At 40.8% G+C, this 25250-nt stretch overlaps 2 protein-coding genes across 3 annotated transcripts in view; one reads left to right on the top strand and one right to left on the bottom strand.

Annotated features, from left to right (window-relative positions):
* The window catches only part of C13H16orf87 (chromosome 13 C16orf87 homolog), a 47905-nt gene that overhangs the window by 22383 nt on the left and 272 nt on the right, over window positions 1–25250 (bottom strand). The gene's annotated exons all lie outside the window — the stretch shown is intronic.
* On the top strand, window positions 448–25086 carry GPT2 (glutamic--pyruvic transaminase 2). Its single transcript, XM_085235168.1, has 11 exons — window positions 448–1221; window positions 10393–10482; window positions 11992–12100; window positions 14194–14327; window positions 16558–16801; window positions 17809–17888; window positions 18451–18587; window positions 19274–19448; window positions 20170–20325; window positions 21567–21679; window positions 22364–25086. The coding sequence occupies exons 1-11, from the start codon at window positions 916–918 to the stop codon at window positions 22452–22454; spliced, it is 1635 nt and encodes a 544-aa protein (XP_085091294.1). The 5' UTR covers window positions 448–915; the 3' UTR covers window positions 22455–25086.

Below are 25250 nucleotides of genomic sequence, written 5' to 3'. Positions count from 1 at the left end.
CGGGAGGGGAGGACCGGAGCAGCGCAGCAGCGCAGCAGCGCAGCGGGCGGCGAGGGGGAAGAAGGAAGGGAAGGAGGGAGGGGAGCGCCGCCGGCTCCCTCTCGTCCCGGGAGGCCGCATCCCGCAGCCGTCCCAACAGGTGCCCGCCCGCAGCCGCCGGCCCGAACCCCCGCCCGCTCCATCCCCGCACCGACGGGAGCGGTTCAGCGGGGGCCGCGCTGGGCGGCTCGCAGAACCGAGCAGGAAAACAGCCGCAGACAAAGGCGGCGGGGTCCGCCTAAGGAGCCGGGGCTGCGCCGATCCCCCCGAGGGCTCTGCCCCCTCCCGCTCTCCCCGGCATCCCCAGCCGCGGTGCGCGGCGGCAGACAATGCGGAGCGGCGGGCGGGGGCACTGTGGGTGCGGTAGTTCCCTGCCCATCACCTGATGCTGTGGGCAGGCGCAGCCCAGGGCCGCAGGAACTACAAAACCCGCCAGGCAGCGCGACGCCAGCCTGCTGCTGCAATCCCCACCTTGGCGTGCCGCGGGCGGGCACGGCACGGCACGGCACGGCTCGGCTCGGCTCGGCTCGGCTCGGCTAAGGATGGCTGCAGGCGGGGCTGTGGTGGGGCACTGAGTGCGGGAGCTGCCGGAGGGAAGGGGGCTGTGCGGCGCCGCCGCCTGATGCAATGGTGGGACTTATTGCTTCTCCCGCGGCACCGCACGGCTGCGAGATCACTCGTACCGATCGCGATTAAGTTTGCGGGATCTGGACATGGGAGGATCGAACGTGTGCATGTAACAGCGCCCGCTGCTCGGCATCGCCCCTGAGCGCATCTCTCGTTCGCGCGCATCCCGACAGCCGCGGGCTTTGACTGCGGGACGCACCGATCTTCGGCGGCGGTGTCATTTCTCCGAGCGCAGCGCCCGTGCCGACCATGCACCGCTTCGTGTCGGCGGCTGGGCGCGCCGCGGGCCGGATGCCGGCGAGCTGCCGGGGCGCCGGGGAAGAGGCGCTGCGCGGCGCGGCGGGGCGGCCCACGCGGGGTGCCCGGCTGCCGCCGGAGGGGGCGGCGAGATGGAGCAGCGCTGCCAAGGCCTCCGCCGTGAAGATCAACGAGAAGGCGAGCAGGGAGAAGATCCTGACGCTGGAATCCATGAACCCGCAAGTGAAGGCGGTAGAATACGCCGTGCGGGGCCCCATCGTCCACAAAGCCGGGGAGATCGAGAAGGAGCTGCGGAAGGTGAGGCGGGGGCCGCGGGTGGGGAGGGGCGGGGCGGGGCAGCGCTCCCCGGCCGCCGGCCCTGCCCCCGGGCACTCCTCCGCCACCGCCGCCGCTGATTGGGGCGCCGGGGGGCTCGGCGGGGCTGCGGTCGGCGTGGGGCCGACGTGGCAGGCGGAGGGGCCGCGGGACCGCCCTGTGGGCGCCGCTCCCGGGTTGCGCGGCGCCCCGCCGGGATGCTCGGAACCTCGGAACCGCGAGCGGCTTTCCAGCCGCCGCCCGCGGACGCGCCGTTCCCGCGGGGAGGATGCGAGAGCGGCCGGAGCGAGGAGCCCCCCGCACCCGGCCCTGCCCTCCCCCGGTCCTTCTCGAGGGGGTGGGAGAGGCACAAGAGACTGAAAGCCGCCGCCGTCTCCTGTTTGCTCGTGCCGTGGGTTGCGTAAAGCGCATACAGTATCCCCTCATAAAGCGGTATTTACATCTCTTCTGCCACTTTGACCTCTTGATGCAATACCGCGTCCTTTGCGTTATCGAGCGGGGTTAGCGACCGCCCGCCGGAGCACTTGGCGCTCGGTACGGGGCCGCAAGGCGCTGCCTCGCCCGGACGGGCACCTCCGCCCCCCGCCGTCCTCGCGGCTCCGCACGCTCCAACGCCGGACAGACGCAGGAGTCCTGTGGACACCTCCGACGCGGCATTCCCCGGTTTCAGCTGCCCGAGTTGAGGTGCTTGAGGAGCCACTTCCCAACACGAGCGCCAATGCCCGCTCGCGCTGCCCGATTCTGGGTGGCTGACACTCATAGCAGCCACAAATCCCAGAGGCTCCTGGACCAAACCGGACCGAACGGAGTATCCAAATCACTCAGTGCTTACACTGAGCTCTCCAGATCTTTCTGTTAGTCCTTATCTTAAGACATAATTCCAGAGAACGAACAAACAATCAGCAGCTCAGGTGTGACTTCTTGCTAGCGCTGATCACAGCTTCTCCTGCCAGCACAGGGACTGATCAACGTAGTACTGCTTTGAGTAAAGCATCTGGCAGAGTTACTTCTTATGATTCCAAAGATTATTCCCTATTTTCTCCACTTTAACAAGCCTTACTAATCTGTAATTGTAGGTACAGTAGGAAGAACACGATAAGTGTGTGTTTTGAACAACAGTGCCGTAGCAATGCTGAAGAGACTGTTTAATTTCTTTGCTCATTGTGTTAGTTGGCTGCTCTGATTTTGGAAGGTCATGCATGCTTCCAGCTCACCATGTATTATATACATCTATTACTTATGTTTAACTCAATTAGTAGATGCATCTTTTTTAGTATTGGGCCATCAGAGTGCTGATGAAGGTTCTTTTCAAAATATGTTTTGATTTCTGCCATACTACTTGTTTATAAAGGTGTTGCTGCCTTTTCATGGATTCCCTGATGAGATCACTCGCCAGGAACAGGGAACAAAACCTTCCAGTGTTCCCACTGAGTGTTTGTTTTCATGTTACCATCCATCTCAGAGCAGGAGATATTACTTAACAAAACAAATACAATGTGATCTTCCTAACTCCTCCCCACTCCTCTGCTTCCTTCAATTACAAGCTGAGTCACTGGCAGAGAGAATCATCTTCAGTGCACTTCTTAAAAAATAGAAAGGCAAGTAATTACCAATTGCTTTATTAGAAATTTGTTATGGCTGCTTTTTGTCTGCGTATGTGGCATTTTCTATTTAAAAGCTTTTTTTTTTTTTCCTTGAGCCAGTCCCTGGGATATTATCAATGGCAAACAGTGTTCATAAACACATGACTACACTCTAAAATGACTAAAGCAAACAAAGTACCTGTTGGCAAGGAAGGAGGAGAACATTCACAGAGAGCACTGAGCAACCTGAGAAAGCAGGTGAAAGACTTTCTTCTGTGTTGCTCAAGTTCATCATTCCTCTTTGCCTTTCTGATAGAAATGCAATTACTCATTCTATCATTTAGCCAACAACTAAAGAATTATTGTGTAGTCAACTGTACAGTCTGAAGTAGTACTTAGCATCCTTGTAGTTGAAATATAGGTTATCCAAATATCTAATTTTTGGTCCAAATCTGACAATCGTGTGACAACAGGTCAGTTGAACAACTTTACTTCCAACTACCACTGGACAACTGCTTTTATCACTCCTCTCAACCTGAGATCACAGAGTGAGCACTGCACCTCTGCTAGAGGAACTAGCACTGACTGAAGAAGCGGTTGTCTGAGAGAGATGATGACCCACAGCATCTCTCAATCTGCGATTACTCTTCACTGCCAAAAGAAAGATCCTGTAGCTGCTCCGCCACTTACAATGGGGGAGGAGCTTCGCACAAGAAGGAAAGCCGGGCTCCATAGTATGGTGTGGGAGAAAGACGAGGCAGTGAGAAGCAATGGTACCTCCACTTGTAAATCCGTATTTGCCCTATTCTGTAGAAGATACCTCTAGAGATTTTGTTTCTAAAAAAGCTAAAAGCATCTTCAATGCAGGCATAGTCTAATCAGACAATAGAGGCCCCTCTGTTTAAACTTGGGCAATTCAGACTTTATACTTGTGTAACTCATATAGCTTGCTATGCAGACTACAAAATAGTTACTTGAAGCTGTTTGCACAGCAAAAGCTTTCCTCTTTGAGTTTTGTCCTGTCGACTCACATTCTGAATAGCTGTTCCTCTGTTATTCTTTCTGGCATTTGCTTCTTTTGTATGTTAACCGCAAAGGATTCCAATTAGGAGCTTTAACTCCACAGTGCACATGGAAACAAGGAATAAAACATTACTTGAGAAGTCCCTGGGCAATTTAAGGGATAGTTCTTAAAAAGAGAAAGCAAGTAAAAAGGAGGCTTTAATTTCAGCCTCTTTGTTAATGTGCTCAGGATCAGGCCAGTGTAAGTCTCAAGTCAGAATGCATTACTCAAGCAGGATAAGATCCATTGCTCAGGAGCGCAGATGAGGCATGCTGTACTTAGATCTCATAAGTTTTGTTGACCTATGATCTGTATTGGTTGAAGTGGAAAATTAAAGGTTTCCATCTAAGTTAAGTCTGTTCAGCTGGAAATCTTTATGCAAAAAATCACTTACTCAAACACTTTCCTTTAATATATATATATTTTACAATTTTGAAAAAGCATCGTGCTTCAAAAGCGAAAGACTTATTTCTCCTCCCCTTTGCTGATGGTAATAACCAGCTGATGCTGGCTTACTGATGTGACACAGAACTTTCAGCCATTTTCTTGGTGTTGCTGAAAATTTTTACAAAGCAAGCTCAAGCACAGGCACGTTTTACTAAATGATTATTCTCTCAATAGAACTCCAACAAGTATGATCTTTTGTCTATCACTTGTTTTTGAAATTTGCTGACAGATGGCCAGCATATCAAGTATTGACTTCATGCTCAGGCTAAAATTTCTAGTCTGAAATGTAATTGAAGACCATGCAAGAATAATGTAATCTCAGGACTGAGCCCTTCTCTCTACATAATAAGTAATAACAAGCTTTATCTTCAGATAGGCAGGAAACATACCCAATTCGTTATTTTGCATTAGTGCTAATTTTAACTGACCTTGTTATGGAAAATATCTTCCTATCTCTCTCACTTAAAACTCTCCTGTTTTCCAATTTCCTGCTTAGGTTTCACATAACTCATTTGATATCAAGTTAAGTGGGCTTAAACGTCCTTACAAAGCACATGCATACTAAATAACATTTTAGGATCCACAAGTCAACTCGCATAACACTGGAAACTAAACTGGCTTACTGCAAGTCACTGCAACATTAGGTCTCTATTCAAAACACCCACGTTACTTAGAAACGTAGGGGCAGAGAGGTGGTATGCAGACACGTTGGTAGCATGTAGAAAGTTCTTTCAGATCAGTGTAGGAGGATTTCATATTCCACCACTGGGTCTGAAACTACTTGCATGTTGTGGCAATGTACAGTCTCTAGACACTTAAGTCTGTTCTGTTTTTAATCAACTAATTTTTCAGGCTTTTAAACTGAATAGAAAGATTTCTGACTCAGAATCCAGCCTTAATTGTAAATGGGAATTGACTGTGTCCCTGCGAGTTGTGGAAAGATAAAACAGTTATGGCGACGACATACAGAAATACAATTTGACATGCTAAGAACAGGATGCAAGATGGACTGGTACACCCAGCAACAAGAGGTGCTAAGCTTAAATTACCACCCTGTAATTTCCTGCTTTGAATACGTGACTGTGTACACACCAAGAAAGTATCTCCCAGGCAAGAGCTTGTGACCTCACTAAGGTAGAACTGTTGCTCCTCATCTGTGGTACACGTTGTGTACTAGAACAAATCCACAGTAAAACCCATGCTATTAATAAGGGGGAAAACTACTGCAGATAAAGAGGAAGATCTTGAGAATATGATTACCAAAACTGTATGTTCAGATGCACGCAGTCCACAAGATCCACAGTCAAGATTTGATATTTTCAGGTATGATATCAAAATTGATTCCAAAATAGTCTTTTTTTCCCCAGTAGGTCTTCAATTTGAGAGGATCCTAGTGTCTAACTTCCTCCTAATAAGTATTATTTTAGTTATGTTAAATACAGTCACATTCAAATCTAGGATTTTACTAGACTAGACGTAGACAAGATTTCTGAATGCAAATGCACTGTGAACAATGTAAAAGACAAAAGTAACATAAGGACAATTCCTGATCTGTAATGTTTGATTCACACCTGCCAGTTAATCATCAGCCATGCTGTTTTCCTCATCCAATAGTAAGAAGCATGCAAGTCACTGCTGCCATTTCAAGTCAAAATTCAAAATTTGCCTTCTCCTTCCCTCCAACAGCAGTCCTTGTCAGCATGAATTACACACGCGTAACACAAAGCCTCACTCTGTGGTAAGCAGGTCAGGGTTTTTTCTGCCGTGAGCTGTTTTAATAAATAGATTGGAATGCTAATTCAGACCTAAGTCTCTATTAGTTAAGGGCCTCTGGCCAGTGCTTTCTTGGCCCTCTGAGAGCTAAAAAAGCACTTGGCTACTACTGAGTATATCTAAATTATGCTGAAATGTTTGGCTGTGCCAGCTCTCTTATTATACAGCTTGTTTGTGCAAGTCACAGCAAAACCAGGCTTGGCCTGTGCTAAGGATAAGGGTTCTATAGTGTGGTGTTATTGCCTGATAACCATCAGGAGGGGGCACAAAAAATTGCCAATGGAAATAAATGAAAAACAGCCCAAAGCAAACAAATTCTGAAATTCTAAAACAGCTGAAGCACCACACTGCTCTTCTGGGATTAAAAACACCTCACATTTTCACCCTTTCCAGTTCCATTTTAGTTTAGTTTCAATCAAATTCAAACCACACAAGCCTGTGTTCAGACTGAGGCTTCTCCCCTGAAATTTGCTTAAGACTTGAGCAAACATAGCTGTACATTTGTTTGTGCCATTCTTTGCTCTTTCTGGGCACAGTGCTAATCTCACAATTTCCCAGCATTCTTTGATGGCACCATTGTAAAAGGAACCTCTTAGGCATGCTAAAACTCCTGCAACACATACCAGTGGTAGTGCTTCAGCTTCTTACTAGTTGTGATACTGAATGTTCCGGCATCATACCACTTCTTTAATCAAATAATTCACCCAACACTTCTTGCATGGTGACTTGCTCCCCATGAGTTTGTTCTTCGTTTCATATTTTTCTCCTCCTAGCTTTGTTTCTCGAGGTCACAGGAATACGTAGGGGAAAAGGAAGCTTCTCCAGATCTGTTTTACTGCATGAAGTTGGCACCAGTTAATTCTGGTTGATACAATGAAAAGCCTTTGTCTCAACATGGTGTGATACTGAGAACACCGATACAGTTAGAATGATCCTGTCTGACCTTCTCTGAGTTCCAGAAACTTTTCTGTAACCTCCCAGAAAAACTGCAGTTGCTTTAAGAAAATGAGATTAACAGAAATAACTGAAGGAACTTATTTCTAAAGAGTGTAGTGGAAAGACTCATTTCTTCTCTTTAAAACTTGTCATTATCATAAAGGCAGCAACTGAAAAATATTGAATTATTTTTACATGCTCTGCTTTACATCTGAATTTGAAAGTGCAAGATGGTTTCTTTAGCTTTAAAAGAAAAAAGATGACTACCATAATCAGTCCCCTTGCCAACAATTTCAGTAGAATGGCAGAAGATTGGCTTTGTTCAGAAGATGCAATGTTGTCAGGACAGGGTGAGGAGCCACTGAAGGCAGAAGGTGGTAGCACTGGATGTTTTGTAGGACTGGAGGCTGGATTTTCTCCTTGCCGTGGTTCATACCCTCATCAGTAGGCATGAGTATCAGATTGCTACTTACTGCTCCACAGTTTGTTATTACAGCTCCTGTTCTGCAAGCTTCACTTTTCCAAATCTCTGCCTACTTAACCCCACAAGTACAGGCCAGTTGCAATCCTGCCAAACCCAGCCAGACTGCCTCCACAACACACCTTGAAAGCCTGCCCCTACTAAATTACAAATGAATGCTACATGTATAAATAAATATAAATATATAACTATATGTATTACATATATATATATATTATATTTACATATGTATAAATATACATATATTTATATACAGAGAGAGACAGTAGACCAGTTTCTGCTCTCCCTGAATGTTCCTTGGCTTACCAGGGACTTACATTTTCCCAGCACAGACAGGTTTCTGACATGGCTGAAGACTGTTTAGCCTCCTGCAATAAAATAAACCTTGCCCCAACAAATGTTATGTTGCAGCGCTTTTCCTCGTATTCCACAGCCTGATGTTGAGTTTACCAACACTACATTTGCATCTCCTTACGTATGGATATTAATACAGACTTTCTGAGAAGTACTGGACAGTAATCTTTCCTGAGGTCACCATGCACACTAACACCATAACCATAGATAAACCTTGACTCAAAAGACTTGTGACTAATACCTCTCTGTGTAAGGCTTTGACTAGATCTCCACCTTGAACTCATGTGCAGTCTTGAACCCTGTCTAGACTTGATGGCAGCTTCTGATATCCTTGCTTTGAAACTTTGGCTCATTAGCCTTCAATAGTTCTTGCTTGTTATTGTTTCCTTTGCCTTCTTTCTGAAATTGTAAAGTAGCAATTTTTGTTCTGGATGAATCAAGACAACCTGAACAGCTTCTGATATTCCCTCATTCCATAGAAAGACAAGAAATCAAGAAGTAGAAATACGTGAAGAGAAAAATATGTAGTCATAATACTTTTTCCTCTAGATTTCATCGGAAGAGATATAGTGAGTATTGAGAAGACAGTTCTAAACAATTGCTGACATTAACTCACAGTCAGGGAAAGCAAATGTCCCAGTTATTTAAAAGCATCTCATGAAAGAAAAAAAAAAAGTAATGCTCTGCAGCTGAGGCCAAGAAATACAAGTTATTCAATAGAATGACATACATTGAGCAGGTGTGCAGGAACAGTCCGTACAACCCAGCTGTTCTATCTCCACTAAGATTTTCCAGTAAGATAACTTACATATGTTTTGCTGTTTTCTCCATATCAATCAATTTAGTAGAAAGAGTAGGGTAAGTTTTAAGGAGCAGGTGATGATTATATTCTTGTAATTGGAGCTCAAAGGCAGTGACAGCATGAACACTGAGTTTGGCACCAGCAATGATCTGGATGGTATCTGCTATCAGCAATCCCCAACTTATTTCTAACTGTTTGTAACACTGAGAAATTGCTAAACTCCAGCCTCAAATACCTGTAATCTTTATCAGATATCTCTATTCCTAATTCATTATATAAAATTGAAATGCAACCCTTATTTAGGTGCTCATTTATACCAGCAAACATAAAAGTAGACAACATGGTGGGGTCAGTGTATCACTTTCAATTACTTTAAGTGAAACCTTTAAAAACAATTCCTACCAATTTTAAGGCCACGGAAAGTGTTTTAACTGTACTAAATCAGGATCATCTAAGTTCCACTGCCTTGTCTTGATGCCATTTCTAGCTACCAATTTAAATTCAGAAGAAAAATGTAAATGGGATTGGTTGTGTAAGCCTTGAACTGGAACTGTAGGGGGAATTGAAACCACATTATCTAGAATAACCTGTAGCCACAGTATGTAGCTGTAAGGCTCCAAATCTTTGCATACCTAGGAACTTACTGGCCAATTCTATCATTTGAGTCATCAGTATCTTTGCACATCACCCATGGTAGGAAACAAGTAACTAGTTAAGCCTTGCCAGCCATATGCAAACCCATAACTCGCTGTATGTACATGGGCGAGGAATGGGCTTTGTGAGCTCAGCCCAAACAGGGCAGGTTGTTACAAATGATTCAGTACAGAAAACTAATCAGTATAAACTTGCAGTTCATTAGTCCACATGAAAATCCTGTAACAGCTTGAAGGCTTCCCTACATCTCTCACACTTGAGTTATCATTTTTCTTACTTAAAAACTGTATTTTTTTTTTTGCCAGTCCAGCTCCTTACCTTTTTTCCCCTAACTTTGTCCTTTTCAAAAGAGCTGATTGCTAACCAACACTGTTCAACTGCTTTCCCTCTGTTCTCATGATGCATTCAGTTCCTCACAGGAAAAGCATCTGCCTGTTCAGATTTCAGAGATTAGTAAGCTTTTCAATATTCATGGTGATTATTTAGCACTTTTGCTGTTTATCATATGGAGCCTCACTACTGTGGGCTCCATGGAACAGCTGTACATGGTAAAGTGGGGTCATAACATAATGCATATTTATTCTAAATATTCAGAAAATAAAGTAGTAAGGTGTGTATAGGCCAACTCAAAATAGTACTAAATGTCTTCAGTTTCTCTTATTGGTGGATTTTTCAGATGTTCTCAATTCAGAGGTTCTCAAGTCTTTGTAGCTTCATGACTGAGTCCTTCCTCCTGCAGGTGTATCAAACAAGCTGTTCTATTACTGCTAATTCAAAATGCCTTCCTTTCATCTTTTTCCAGCTCACACATATGGTTTCCACGCAAACCAAACTCTTTTTTGTAGGCAGCAGAAAATGAAAATTAGTAGTCTACTCTTTTGCTCTAGAATGTGTCACAGACAGCATTTAAGATCTACTGGTAGTACTTAATAAGAAATGCACTAAGCTTTATATTAAACTTCTCTTTTCTGAGACCACACGCTGTTTAGTTACAACCAAAGAACAAGGCTATATCAGCTGTTTCAGCCCTAACAGTACGTTGTAAATTATCCCCTTCTAGGGAATCAAAAAACCTTTTACTGAAGTAATTAAAGCCAACATTGGAGATGCACATGCAATGGGACAGAGGCCAATCACCTTCCTTCGTCAGGTAAGATTATAAAATATTATTCTTGCTTCTTTGATTATGTTATGATACTTAACAGCCATTTGATTTATGTATTAGTATGAGTGATTCCTCAGTTGCACTTACAGACAGAATAGTCTGCCATAACAAGTTACAAATTGTGATTTCAGCCTAAGGTCCTGTAACTTGCTTGCTCTATTTTCTCTTAACACAGTAGCTTTTCTTACTCTTCAGATTATTCCCCATCCATCCTTTCCCCTGCCACTTCTCCTTTATTAGGAGTCAGCACATTCATTATCAGCAATGCACTTCAAAAAAGAAAGTGGTTGTCCTTAAGGAAAAAAGCAAATGCCTTAAAGTATACTGTCAGGTGAAGAAAGATTTGCATGCAGCTGGGTGCACCCAGTTGCTGATTTTACAGCAGCATGCTGAAAAACAATCATAACTATTATGCTATTTAAGTACATACCATTTTAAAACTATTTACATTTTATATTGCTATATTATTTAATAAATGTATTTTTATACTATTTAAATAAACAGCTAGTAAAAATAGTATACTATATATAATAATATACTAAAACATCCCTTATTCACACACAAAATCCTGAGCCTATCATAATTCAAATTTAGAGAGTTACAGGCCAAATTGAAGCTGCATCATTCTGGGTATCTACATGCTGAAATAATAAAATTGAGCTATACAACAAATACCTACTAACTAGAAAGCCCCAAGCTTCTTTCAAGTTAATTTAAGATCTACCAATGTTATTAAATAAAATGCTGTGTAGATGTGAAATCCTTTCTCCCCATGACTTATGTGCTCAAGTTTATTTAGTCACCTTCCCATAAGATGGTAACAGCCTATCCATTTGACAATATGTTCACCTAGAAATGAGAGAGCAAATCAAAGCTGATCTCAAGCAAAGCCTTCAGAATCTTTGTGCCTTACATTTCTTCATAAACTTAGTTCTGTTAGGTTATGTTTCTACTTTTCCTATGTTCCATATCACCACTTTTTTATTTTAATTAAATATTTTCACAAATTCTAATTGGTAATGAGTTCTCTTAGGCAAGAATTATCGGAGATGCTACTGGGATTTAAAATTCTGATTATATTTTTCAGTTCTGCTCTATATCTAAACCCTTTATCTCTTGTCAATTGAGTGGGCTAATAATACACAAAGAGTGGAGGACAGACCTATTTAGACACTTCCCCTTCTGTATCATTAACTGTTTTACTGTGTTTGCACTACGCATAGCTTACCTGGACTCCAGTGTTTACCAGCCTTAATACAAATAGTTAACAACTCTATAACTGCTTTTATCAGCAGAACTTGGAACCTGATAAAAATCTCTACACTTCTGCAAGCACTACCTTTAAAGAAAAAACTGCAAACCTTTCATCAATAACCTTTGTTTTAAATTACCTACTATTTGTGATCCTCCTGCCCAAAGAAAGTTCACAGAAACATTACCAACTTGGAATAACCGTTGAGCAGTGGCCAATTTACAGCTTTCTTGGCACTCTAGGTAGTGGCATTGTGCACATACCCAAACCTGTTGGACAGCCCAAGTTTTCCAGAAGATGCAAAAAAGCGAGCGAGACGGATCTTGCAGGGTTGTGGAGGTAACAGCTTAGGTAAGCATCCGTTCCAGTTGCTCCTATGTGCAACAGAATCAACTAAAGCAGTTTCAATACGTACAGTGCTGAAATATCCTCATCTTGTTTTATATGATTAACAAGTCCAATGGGAGATGGCCTAGGTCAAAGCTGTAGGGGGAGAATTCATAGTGTGGCTCACAGGAAAAGTAAAACATAAAATACACAGTTACCAAAATTGAGAAGTTGCTCTTAACTCCACAAATCCTTTCCTACCTTATTTCCAAATACTTCAGCTATACCGTACCTACTGCCATGTAAGAGTTGCTAGGGACACATTTGAGTTTTTCCTCAATCTTTTTCTTGTAGTGATTTTCAAATTCAGGGACATAATAGGAGTTCTCAGAATGCTGAGCCTCGGTCCTGTGCTTCTGGAGTGACTGAAAGGAAATCGGCCTTGCATAATATTTCAGAAATACATGTAAAACTTTTTTTTTTTTTTTTTTTTTTAAATCAAGACATCACATACTTCAAATAATTTGCATTAGCTAAGTAGGCCTAAAATATTTGCAACATTCAAATGCAATGATCATTGCGAATATACGTTTTTAATATAAGCTCTGTAAATACGTAAATGCAGTGTACATGATATTTTTCCTGAAATGGTATGTATGAGAACAACTTCCCATCTAAATTCCTGAAAACCAAGAACATTGCATATATATTATTATCTGCTCTACTGGCTTGTGCCTGCTCTCCATCTACCTCTGGATTATGTATCAGCCCCCACTCTTGGCCATGATTGCTCATCAGCTTCTATTCAGCACTCCATAAGCACATGGCCTGGGGTGAGTGCATGTGCAGAGTCCCAGACCATGTATGAAGCCTCAGACGCCCTAAACTTCTGTTGTGTCAGAAGAATCCCAGAGTATTTGAATATGTTGTTTTTTTTTTGGTTTTTTTTTTTAATATACTTTGTATCCTACAGTGCAACTAATGCATTCCAGTCAAAGATATCAACAAAGTACAATTAATCATAGACCTCAAAAGTGAATTTCTGTTTACCCTACTGAGCTATGGGACACAGCCCTCCAAGAAGCACAAAACAGAATGACAGCTTAGGTTTGTTGTCTTACAATAACAAGAGCTTCCTGGCTATGGTGGAACACCTTTGTATAAACCTAAGGTAACTTTACTGCAAAAGTAAATTTTTAGGACATCAGAGAATCTGTGCCCTGAACTGCTACTTTGTGCAATGCAATTGCACAGCTCCTGCAAAGGCTGCCTTTCTAAATTATATTGCTCAGAAGTATTATTAGGCTGACTACTAGCATATAAGTGAGCTAAGAGAGTGAAGTCAGGTGCAATTATTTCACTCCGCCCAACAAGCAGAGAAGATTCTACAGCTTCATGACAGTGTTCTAAATTATGTGTACACTTGTCATTTCATCGTTCATCAGTCCTCAACTAAGCTTGGTCTCATCTTCACTTGTGTTGCACATGTCAGCACACAGGCATCTAGAAATCTTACTTTATTTGGGATTGTTAGTTGTGTTCTGTAAACTTCATGCAAATCTGGCAGACTGAGGTGACACTAGAAGTCTCTGCTACAAGTAACTTGCAAGTGGCTACCTCCACAGGGAGGGAGAAGGCAGCAGTTTAGGATGTTTTCGCTTTCAGACTGTGGGAAGAAATGGCATTATATTACTTTCATATTGCAAACGAGTCTTATTTTTGTCATGGATTTTTTTTTTTAAGTCATTTTTCTTCCTATCTCTGTTCCTTGTTCCTGCTACTTACATAGTTGTTGAGTGACCTTCCAGCATAATGAAACCAACTGGGAGAAAGTCAAAATGGGATTGACCCAATTTGCAAAGCATCCATTACAGCCTACTTTTTAATCAATCCAGTATACTATCTTTATATGTTAGTGATTCTTATTCTATTTTTCTAGACTCAAATGAATGAACCCAACTTCCTTTCACACTCTTTGGAAAGAAAATGAAATCCCAGAGATTCAAAACTCTCATACACAAAAACTACTTTGTACACTACTAGTTCAGGAGTTTTGCTAGCAAACAGTAGAGTAATGGTCAATGTACCTAAATCTTATCTCATTCTGTTTTCCACAGGAGCTTACACTGCCAGCCAAGGTATAAATTGCATCCGTGAAGACGTTGCTTCATATATTGAAAGAAGAGATGGAGGAGTTCCTGCAGATCCAGATAACATATATCTTACCACTGGGGCAAGTGATGGTATTAGTGTGAGTGTTAAAATTAAAGCTGTTTCTTCTTGCTATAAACTATAATTCATTAGCTACCTTCAGAAATAGAGATCTCTGTTGAACATCTGGTCTGACATCCATGAGTTTGATCAAACAGATGCTGTAGTAAAATTAAGTAGATAACCAGAACATCAAATACATGGACTTAAGGTATCAGCTAAGGAATAGACCCATGGAAATACTGTCTCTAAATTTATAATGACCAGTACCCCTTGTACAGATAGCATAAGCTACGTACATGTCTAAATACAAACTAGGTGAGGCAGCCCATTCAGGCTAAATCGTGGTGCCCCTGGTAGTCATGATGCACAAGAACTGAAGGTTAGCAGGTATGAATCCATGACAAAGAAGGGAGAAGTCTCAGGAGCTCTTCTCCCTAGCAAACTCTGCTAGTGCATATTAATGCCAGTAAAAACCTCGAAAACCAGTTTCAATAGCCAACTTGTTTATGATAAAACATCAGGTTTTGGCTTTGACCAAGCTAGTCCTCAGTTAAGAGAAGAGTAACCATCTCTATTGGATTTTTGCATTGCAGCGACATGCTTACTGATATTGTAACAACCAATAGTTGTTTACTTTTTTTTTTAAGACAGTCTAATAATAATAATAATAATAATAATGTGGCTTTTTTTAATGACACCTTGTGGCAAAGTTCAGAATGACAGCATTGTGACATAACAGTTCTTCAGATATCATTAATGACTTGGCTTTCCAGAGTTTCTGATGCCAAGGGTTGTATTGGCAGCTTGTTAGGAACATCAGCATAGCATATCAAGTCTGCATCATGCTTATTTCACTCTGCCATTAGTAAAAGGTCAGTAGTACAATGAGTCTCATTATTTGGTACTTCCAAGGACAGAACAACTACTGTTTCATCACTTAAGGGGCAAAGTGTGTCAAAGAATTTGTTTTTAGATTTGCATTTCACTCTAAGGACACTTTTTGGACGTTCAGTATTTTTCAACTAGTGGTGGGTATAAAATGATGTTGATTATAAATCATTCACCTAACAGCTGAGTTAAAATGTGATGAGAAGCACAGAAAGGCAGATTTTGTGGATGAGAAAGGATACTGTTAGTCATCTAAAGAGCTATTTTTTATTTTATAATCTTATTACACATTGATAAAGATACCTGCTCTGATTGCACCTTTACTTCATAGCTCTCCCTAGATTAAAAAAGGCAAGAAATCTCCCTACTTGTCACAAATGCATTCATTTATCTCATTAACACATAAAAAGCCCTGTTACAATCAGAAAAATTAATGCTGTGAAAGGGGGATAGAGGAACGCAACAGCAAAGGAACCAGCACAGATACAACAATATTCCAAAGGAAAAGTGCTCACCTATCCCCAAAGATCCAGACTCACAGAAAGGACTCCACAAAGGAGAGATCTCCAATCAGGGATCCTCCTCTGACTCAGTCAATCCTTAAATGAGGTCTAAGAGAAGTGCAGCCAGGCTCCACCCCTCACACAGTTGAATTGCATTCATCTGTGCTTCCAGGGCTGATCAGGTCCTGTCCCCAGGTGCTCAACAGTTCCTATGCAAGCCCCCAATGAGACACAGAGCTGTACATCTTCTGGACTGATCTAGTACAAGCATTACATTTCTGTCTTCTGAGCATAAACTACCTATAATACCCAAGATTTCCACTCTAAGACATGAACACTTCTCATCTTTAGTATTTCTTTAACATGAAACCGTAGTGCTAGTCTCATAATGCCAGCTTTGCTCCCAGACAGAACTGTTACAAAGGAAAACCTCTGTGTGTCTCAGCAATAACTTCTGATTTTATTTCTTGGCCTTCTGCAATCACTGGTGCAGTATGTGGAAGGCAGAGCAACAACTAACTGAGGCTTCTTTCATTACAGTTGTAAACAGGTGCCACAGAAAAATCATGATCTTGATATTCCTCTTTTCAACTTTTCCTAGAGCTCAGATTCTCTGATCAGAACTTTTCCCAAGATTTTGAAGTTGAGCAGACATTTAGCAGTGATGTGCAGAGGAATGCTGTGAAGCTCAGTTAGACCAGCCTCTTTCAGATAGTAACTGAAATATTCAAGAAAATGACTGCCAGCTTCTAGAATAGAAATCTACCTTAACTCTACATCTTTTCACAAGGAAGATCAGTAACTTATTCTAGAGAATACTATTAATTCTGATATATGAGTTGTTTTTGTTTGTTTGCTTGTTTACTTTTTCCTCAGTCAATTTTAAAGATCCTGGTCTCAGGAGGTGGAAAATCCCGAACAGGAGTGATGATCCCTATACCACAATATCCCTTGTATTCAGCACTCATATCTGAATTAGATGCCATCCAGGTGAACTACTACTTGGATGAAGAAAACTGCTGGTCTCTAAATGTAAATGAACTTCGGCGCTCCTTGAATGAAGCCAAGGCATACTGCAATCCAAAAGTGCTCTGCATCATCAACCCGGGAAATCCTACCGGTCTGTAGCACCTCTGTTGAAAAGATGTATAAGATCCTTTTATTTTTTTTATTTTTGACATTGCAGGCCCATCCAAAATACATACCACATGTGTAAAGCTGAATTCTAGACATCAGTGCTTCAAGTCAGATAGCACATCATAATTTTAGAAACTTGTTTTCGGTATTATGGAACTCCAGGAATTTGGGGAGAGAGGAAGGAGCAGATTCACTTCACTGGATCACATCTGAAGCCACTGCCTCCACTGAAATTTCTGGACTTGTGGAATGACTTTTAATTGCTTTTGGTCCTTACAAAAAATCTCTCTGACATGACAATGGCAATGGCTACAGATACATACTGAACTGAATGACAACCAATGCCTCTATAGGAAGAATTTATTTCTTTGTGTAGTTGATGTTGCTAAGTGAGAAGGTAGCTCCCTTTTAATGGCTTGGCGACAGAAGATAACAAAAACAATTTAAATGGGTGTAAGCAGGCATAAGCTTTCTTCCTGCTGCTTGTCAGCTGACTGCAGCAAAAAATCTTTGTGTATATATCCACAGCTCATTGCACTTGTGAAGAAAATTGGCTCAAGTCAATACATCATACTTGAGTTAGGAAGGCACAATGTCAATTAGCATGGCTTTGCTCACAAACAGGAACAGGATAATTAAACTCCCTGTAGTTAACTGTCAAACCTATGCTTAAATAACATTGTGAAATAGCCTGTTTTTGCTTAATCATTAAGCATGTGAGGATTTTAAAAGATCATTTATACAAAGACTACTCTTAATTTTTGCATGATTAATGTACCTCACACTTCCTTTGCTTGAGATGGACTAATTACCTCAAAACATATCCCCTTCACTTATGTTTCTTAATTTCAGACTTACTAAATTGAATAGCTCTTTTTTGAGACAGGAATATTTTATTGAAAAGTTAGTTGTCAAACTAGGTCTGGGCTAAACAATTTGTCTGTGTGCTCCACTAACTTGATTTTTCTTGATCTAAAAATCAAACTGTAGGACAGGTACAAAGCAGGAAGTGCATTGAAGATGTGATACACTTTGCTTGGGAAGAGAAACTGTTTCTTCTGGCTGATGAGGTAATGGAATATTCTGTTTTTTTCAAAAGCAAAGCTAAAAGTAAGCAGATTAAATTTAATTTTGTCCCACATATGGCATTGGTGCTTTTTAAGCACAGGGAACAGAATCTCTCTTATCATATTAAGACACAGACAAATACACAAGATAATTAATATGAGATGATTAATAAGAGGTGGCTTGATCTGGATTTGAGGTAAAGCATAGGGGACAGAAGCAGAAAAACTAAGGAAGGAACTTTGCAGGAGCTGACCTAAAAACCTATGTGATATTCAGACCACTTGAAATGAAATAAACAAGAAAAATCAATTTAAACATACAAGTCAAGGCTAAATTATATAAAGAGTTGGCTGTTTTTCCAAAGGCTGAATTATTAAGTAAGGCCACATGAGATAAAACATATAATTACAGTACATACTTATTTAATACAGAACCTTGTGTCTTCTAAAGGCTTAAGTTACAAGTGTTAAAATTGTTTCTTCTGTGCACACCTGGCTCTCTAAAAGGCCATCTTTTATCCTTAGCTGGGGGAACAGAGTACATTAATGTCTTCTGACTGTTTAGGTTTACCAGGACAATGTGTACTCTGAAGGATGCCAGTTTCATTCTTTCAAAAAGATTCTGTATGAGATGGGACCTGAGTACTCTAACAACGTTGAGCTGGCCTCTTTTCATTCCACCTCTAAGGGATATATGGGCGAGTAAGTCTGCTGTAATTTTTTTATTTCATCTTCTCTTGTTAATCTGATTGAACAGAAATTTCACATTAGAGACCTGAAGGTATCTTTTGCTGATTTTAAGTAAAAACTGTTACAAAAAAGAAAGCAAACATTTAAAGAGTGATGAATTAGCTCAGTGGTTTCAATGTATTGAATAGTACAATATTACCAGCGTGTTTATTTCAGACATCTCATGCCTCAGTTCCACAAAGCTGCAGTCCTACAGTCCTAAGCCAGAGCTGTGAGAAAGGCAAACATGGGAATAGCTCAAGGGAACAGCTCAAGAATCACTAGAACATTTAATATTACAGGCGTTTTGTTGTTTTGGAGAGGAGGAGATTAAAGAAAACGATTTTTTTTCTATTAAATGAATGCTGCTACAACCATATGATCCTCGGGAAGAAGAAACAGTCCATGTTAATAGTTAACTTGCCCAACAGGGAAGCTGCTTCTATGCTGTTTTCTCTGTATGGTATACTAGGACTTAATGGCACAGTGTTCACTTCCATCATAAAACAATCAGTACAGCAGCTGTCTCAGCAACCTGTACGTTACGCATTGCAGAGATCTTCATTAACCATCTTTCTACTTTTGCAATTCTTTTCATTGCTTTTCCAGTATTTGTACACTTGCAGTTAACTGATCTCTTCTGTTTGCTCCAATCATAGATGTGGCTACAGAGGAGGTTATATGGAGGTCCTTAACTTGCACCCAGATATTAAAGGACAGCTTGTTAAGCTGCTTTCTGTTCGCCTTTGTCCGCCAGTCTCAGGACAAGCAGCAATGGATATTGTAGTGAATCCTCCAGTACCTGGAGAAGAATCTTATTCACAGTTCATAAAGGTCAGCAATAACATCCTTATTCTTTTTGCACTGGTTTAGAACAATGTAGGCTTTTTTATACTAACTAAATATGTCTGCCTTTAAAAATATGTTTTATTTTTTTCCTGGTTTCTTTCTGTAGGAGCCAAAACAAACTGAGAAGGCAGTACCAAATCAGCTTTCTTGCTGATAAGTTCAACTTTTCTGCTGTTAAGCATGACAAAAGAACTAATAAATAATATTTGCTTGTACTAAAATCTGAAGAGAAACAGAAATTCAAATACAGTTATAAATTCGGCCTTGTTCCTAACTATCCAGTACCTCTGTATACTGAACAATACGGCATTGTGTGTTAAAGCATATATATACAGTTTTTCATTTCTGAAATTGAATTTGGCTTAAGAAATTGCAGTACTGAGTCAGACCAAGGGTTTGTTAATGTGGTCCCTAAAAATAGCCAAGAATAGATGCTCAGAAGGAAGAATGTAAGAACAGGGCATGCTGATAAACTTCCATAGGTTCCTGTCTGCATACAACACCTTGTAGTTGCATCCTGCTAATGCCTTTATGCATTGCTGTCTGTAACCAAAAGGAAGAATTTAGGAACATCGTTTGTTCTAAAAGTTCAGCAAAGTCCTTGAAGTGCTTAATTCTGGATGGGATTCTCGTAGCATCATCATTATCTCTGGCACTTTTATTGCTGTATCAGATATGTCAAACTGAACACTTTCCTTTTATACAGGAAAAGGAGTCTGTTTTGAACAATCTTGCCAAAAAAGCCAAATTGGCAGAAGACATGTTCAACAAGGTTCCAGGAGTTCACTGCAATCCACTTCAAGGTGCTTTGTATGCTTTCCCACGGATCTTTATGCCTTCCAAAGCCATTGAGGAAGCAAAGGTCAGTCATCATTTATTCCCAATCCATTTTAACCTTTACGCTTTTGTGTCTGCCAGTTGGAATGGATCAGAGAATCATAGAATGGTTTGGGTTGGAAGGAACCTTTAAGATCATCTAGTTCCAACCCCCTGCTATAGGCAGGGACACCTCCCTCTAGTCCAGGCTGCTTAGGGCCCCATCCAGCCTGGCCTTAGACGTCTCTAGGTGAGAGCATCCACAGCCTCACTGGGCAACCCATTCCAGTGTCTCACCATCCTCACAGTAAAGAATTTCTTCCTAACACCTGGCCTTAATCTATCCTCATCTAAATCTACCCTCTATCTAGTCTAAATCTACCCTACTTCTAATGATGAATTTTTATTGCAGAGGTAGAGAAAGCCCATCTAGTCACAGAAGCAGTACATCACTGACTACATATGATTTAAAATACAACATGGCCTTTACTTTAGGTGAGGGAAGTAAGCAAAACACTCCTTAGGCTTCCAGGTTGAGAATGCTACCATGTGTTAAATACATTGAGTTGCGGGATAGAGATGTTCCTGGACGTAGGTAGGCTAAGATGTGTGGCTGAGATTGAGATGGGCTGTGCACTACTGACTGCAGAAGCCACAGTGAGCAAGGATGAGATAAAGGGAGGGAGGTCTCCTTTCAGATTTTAGTTCTGCACAATACTATTTCTCATAGGTCAGTAAGCTCAATGACAAAAACAAGTCTTTTTGTTCCTAGCTGGAGCTCTGTTATATCTAATACTCATTTTTTTTAAAGGGAATTATAACTACATAGATAAGGACAAAAACAGGGCTCCTTTCCTGCTCGTTCTGTGACAAGGTGTATAATTGTATGCACTTAAGAACTTGGATGGTATTAATCAGGAGACTTTCTAGTCAGCAGATAATGTAAAGGAAAAAATAGAAACTGCTAACAAAAGTGGAACACGCAGCTCAAATTAATTTCATCTTGTCAGATATGCCTTAGATTTTTCTAAGTACAATTTTGTGACTTTTGACCTTTCTTTTGAAGCAAATATTTTGTGTAGGTTCTTCATCCTTGCCCCTCCACAAACTACTGTTACTTAATCCACAGCATGAATTGTACAACTAGGAATTGTTCTTCATCTATTTAGTAAACAGAATAAGAAATCAATAATGCAAGACAAGATTTCAGGAAAAAAAAGAAATCGTGAAATTTTATGTCTTTGGGATATTTTGACTTTGTTATTCCAACGCATCCAATTCCCTTAGGCACATAAGATGGCACCTGACATGTTCTATTGCATGAAACTTCTGGAAGAGACTGGAATCTGTGTTGTACCTGGAAGTGGATTTGGCCAAAGAGAAGGAACATATCATTTCAGGTACAGTTTCTGTTTGATCAATGAAATGAACTGCAATAAGCTAAGTACTACCCCAGTACTTTCTTTTCTGATTAGATATAAGGGCTTGTATTTAAAGTCATATAGTCTCACTTTCTGCTGGGGCAAAGACCTGCTCTTCTATCTTCTCCTTCTGATTCAGGTGTTCTCCCAGCTTGCTGACATAGTTTTATGCTATTTTTATACACTGACATTTGAAATGCCTTCTCTGCAAATACAAACAGTAATTATAGCTGTAAAGTTGGCTAGGGCATTTATAACACTGCCCTGCCTTCTCCTGGGAATTAAACAGCATTTCCTTAGTCAAGTGAAAGATATTGCATCTACAGTATCTTCCCCTACCAATCTGCTCCTTATACATGCTTAATTACTTTTACTTTACCAAAACAAGAAATTGGACCAAATCCTTTAATGCCAAAACTGTGAACATAAACTCCGTTGCTTGCTCTTGCTTCCAACAAACAGCATTTTATTACAGCCAAGCCACTAACAGCTGGAATTTAGCACGGAATTTGGTCTTGTTTGGTCTGAAGCAATTAGGGTGCCTTTAGCTATAGCAGTTCTGCTGGCTGTGTCCCAGGGGAAAGTTAACATCTGTATTGCATTCATTTGTTTTGAAGATAATGTGCTTTTTTTAAAATTCTTTTTCTAAATACTATTTTTCAGAATGACCATTCTTCCTCAAATAGACAAGCTGAAGATCCTACTGGAGAAAATGAAAGACTTCCACATAAAGTTTCTTGAAAAATATGCATGAAACAGCTGTGGCTTTTTCCTCCATCTCCTCCCCTTCGAGGTGAATGCCGAAAGTGAACAAAGATGTGCTAAGGATGTGCTGTTCATCTAATTAACCTAAATTCATAATAGATAGAATCTCTTTCAGATACGGCTACAACTTGGTTGAATTTAATGTCTGGTAATATGCAACATTGCTACACCAACTTCTGGGTTTTTTACGGGCAAGGGGGAAATGTGAAGAAAGCAATGGAAGAAAAGAGTCAGTGAATGATTTTGTGCCTTGGTTGGAATTGATGTTCTGGAACTTTTGACTCACTAGGTTGGGGAAGGGAGTTGGTCATGAAATCTACTACTGTTATTTGTTCTTTGTTTGTTTGTTTGTCTCAAGACAGAAATGCTCAGAACAATTGTTTAGATTGGAACTAGGAACATGATTTCCATTTTAAAACTCAGCAAAAATTCAGAAACCTGCTACCAGGGACTAGTGTGTCGGGCTGTGGTTTTTTTAAGTATGGAGTGTTCTCTGAATCTGACTAAACACATAAGTACAACATGCTTATTAAAAGAAAATCACTGGCAGATGTGTGTAGATACCTTTGAACTTTTGTTAAAAAGAAATTCTGCCATCACAACATAATCTGAGTGGAACACACAGTTATGATCAAAGGGATGAAGAAAGTGTCCATTCAAACCCTATTTTTGTAGAATTGAAACACAGTGAGGAGTATTACCTTCTTGTTCATATGCTGTTGGATACATTAACCCAGCATAAGATAAGAGCATTTGAATGCTTATTCTTATAACAACTCCACAAGTCTCTTTAATTCACTTATTTTATATACATGCAACATAATAAGCTACTGTCTCAAAGCATATATGAGTACTGTGAATGCTTTCAAAGAGGGTAAAATAAAACATTACTATATAAAGAACTGCTTTATCTATAGAGAACATTTGTTTGAAACCACATCATCAGAAGACCCATTAGCAGGCTAAAACACAGCCAGCTAAGTCAAGGACTAACAAATGTTGTGCTCAGAAGAAATGCTTGAGGGTGGTTTCTAATGAAAGAAAAGGTATTTAGAGGGAAATGTCTTGCACCTAGCAAAAAGATAACTATAGTACAGCTCACGTTAAATCCTCCACAGTCATAATGCAGACTGAATGAGCCTGAGTTCTTATTAAAACCCAGCTAAAGCAGGTCACTATCTAGCAGAAAAGTGGTATTACTGCACTAATCTATGCTAGTTCCACTGAACAGAGGAATAAGGCTTCAGTTTGTCCAGACTGGAAGCTGGACACCTTCAGCCAGCACTGACATTGTACTGAAGAAACATATTCAAGTATTCAGCCAGGAAAGCATTACAGTTTGTCAGGCTTAAGCTCAGCATTTTACAAAGTTAATTCATCAGTATCTCATTTCATCTAGACATTATTATTTAGAGTAAATTCATTTTAATGTCTAATAGCACTTTGTTAGGCTGCCTTTAGAGCTGCTTCAGCATCCTGTGCTGATCCAGGATATAAAGCCAAGGGCTAAAAAATCACTGCGTGGATAAAGGATGTGCCAATCTTTTATGTGTGGAAGGTGTTGCCAATACCTGTCCTTCCAGCAGCAGCTACCAGGCTGTGATGTGCATTGGCAGTTGCTGTCCTCACTGTTTCTCACAAAAGCCTGCAAGGAAGAACTTGGCACTTCTCAATCATTTGCCAGTGAATACAAGTTCATAAAGGAAAAATTTATGCATGTGCTACACAAAGAGGCTGGAGTTAAAAAAACCCAACACCACTATATGAAAATAATTTTCTCTTATCTATAGAGAAATGTATTTCTGGAAGGAAAGCAGGCTGGGAATGGATATGTTGCTACTATCCATTGATAAATGCAACCTTTTACCCATTATCACTCTCCATTTGGCATCCCTAATATGCAGTAATAAGTCAAATTTAGAAGGCAGAACTGTAGTAAGTGAATGGAATGTTGATTTAAAAATAAGACAAGCAGTGTTTTCCTATTCTATAAATGTGTCTAAGTCAGATCTGGCTTCGAACTTGCAATGCAGTGTAGATTGAAGCTAGGATCTAACAATCGGAGTTAGAAGATCTTTTATATTTTTGTAACTATAGATTTTTTCATAGGGTAGCATTTGTAATCTAAGAAGTCAATAGATTTTATATTTGCCTTTGCACCCGATGCTTCTGGAAAAGTGTAAAGGTTTACAAGTTTCTAATGATACTTCACAGGTGTCAAAGGCTTTTTGTTTTATGCCAGGACAGCAATTCTTACACTTTTAAATCAAAATAGAACGGCATAAACAGTTTTTTCTAAACATTCTCTTATGGTGCCTTTTGTGTTTCCGACATTAGAAGGGGTGACGCTTTGTTTGCATCTCATACAAAGGGCAGTGATCTCTGCTGCCCATCCGCAATGTCTGTGTGTACCGTGATGAGCCGAATGTGCATTTTTGTGAATTAATCCTGTAAAGCTGAAAAAGGAGGTTTATTTTCAATGTCTTTTAAACATTTGATTAATAACAGACAATCCTTACTTCGGAATGCATGCTTCTAGGTCTGATTTTCTTACAGGTGCTCCTTATAATGGTACTTCAATGTATGAGACTTCCAAATAATAAAGCGCATATTAAACTAAAGAGCGGCTGTTCTCCGTGTCCCGCCTCACTGAAACAACGCTGCAAGGCTCGGCACGAGGCGCCGCACCTCACGATGAACGCGGTCCTCAATGAAAGCCGTGGGTTTGCGCACGCACTCGCGCCGCTCCAGCTCACGGGCCGCTCGGGCTGCCGGTCCCGCCCCG

The sequence above is a fragment of the Meleagris gallopavo genome, chromosome 13 (assembly GCF_905368555.1).
Source record: "Meleagris gallopavo chromosome 13, MGAL_WU_HG_1.1, whole genome shotgun sequence".
Lineage (NCBI taxonomy): Eukaryota > Metazoa > Chordata > Aves > Galliformes > Phasianidae > Meleagris > Meleagris gallopavo.
The sequence above is the reverse complement of the archived record's forward strand: the minus strand, read 5'-3'. Positions and strand labels throughout refer to the sequence as shown.

What these genes read in the sequence shown, in the direction of transcription:
- GPT2 (XM_085235168.1), top strand. Translation starts at nt 916, where the DNA reads ATGCACCGCTTCGTGTCGGCGGCTGGGCGCGCCGCGGGCCGGATGCCG. An exon ending in CTTATTCACAGTTCATAAAG is followed by an intron (nt 19,449 to 20,169) that starts GTCAGCAATAAC and finishes CCTTTTATACAG; the next exon opens with GAAAAGGAGTCTGTTTTGAA. An exon ending in AAGCCATTGAGGAAGCAAAG is followed by an intron (nt 20,326 to 21,566) that starts GTCAGTCATCAT and finishes CAATTCCCTTAG; the next exon opens with GCACATAAGATGGCACCTGA.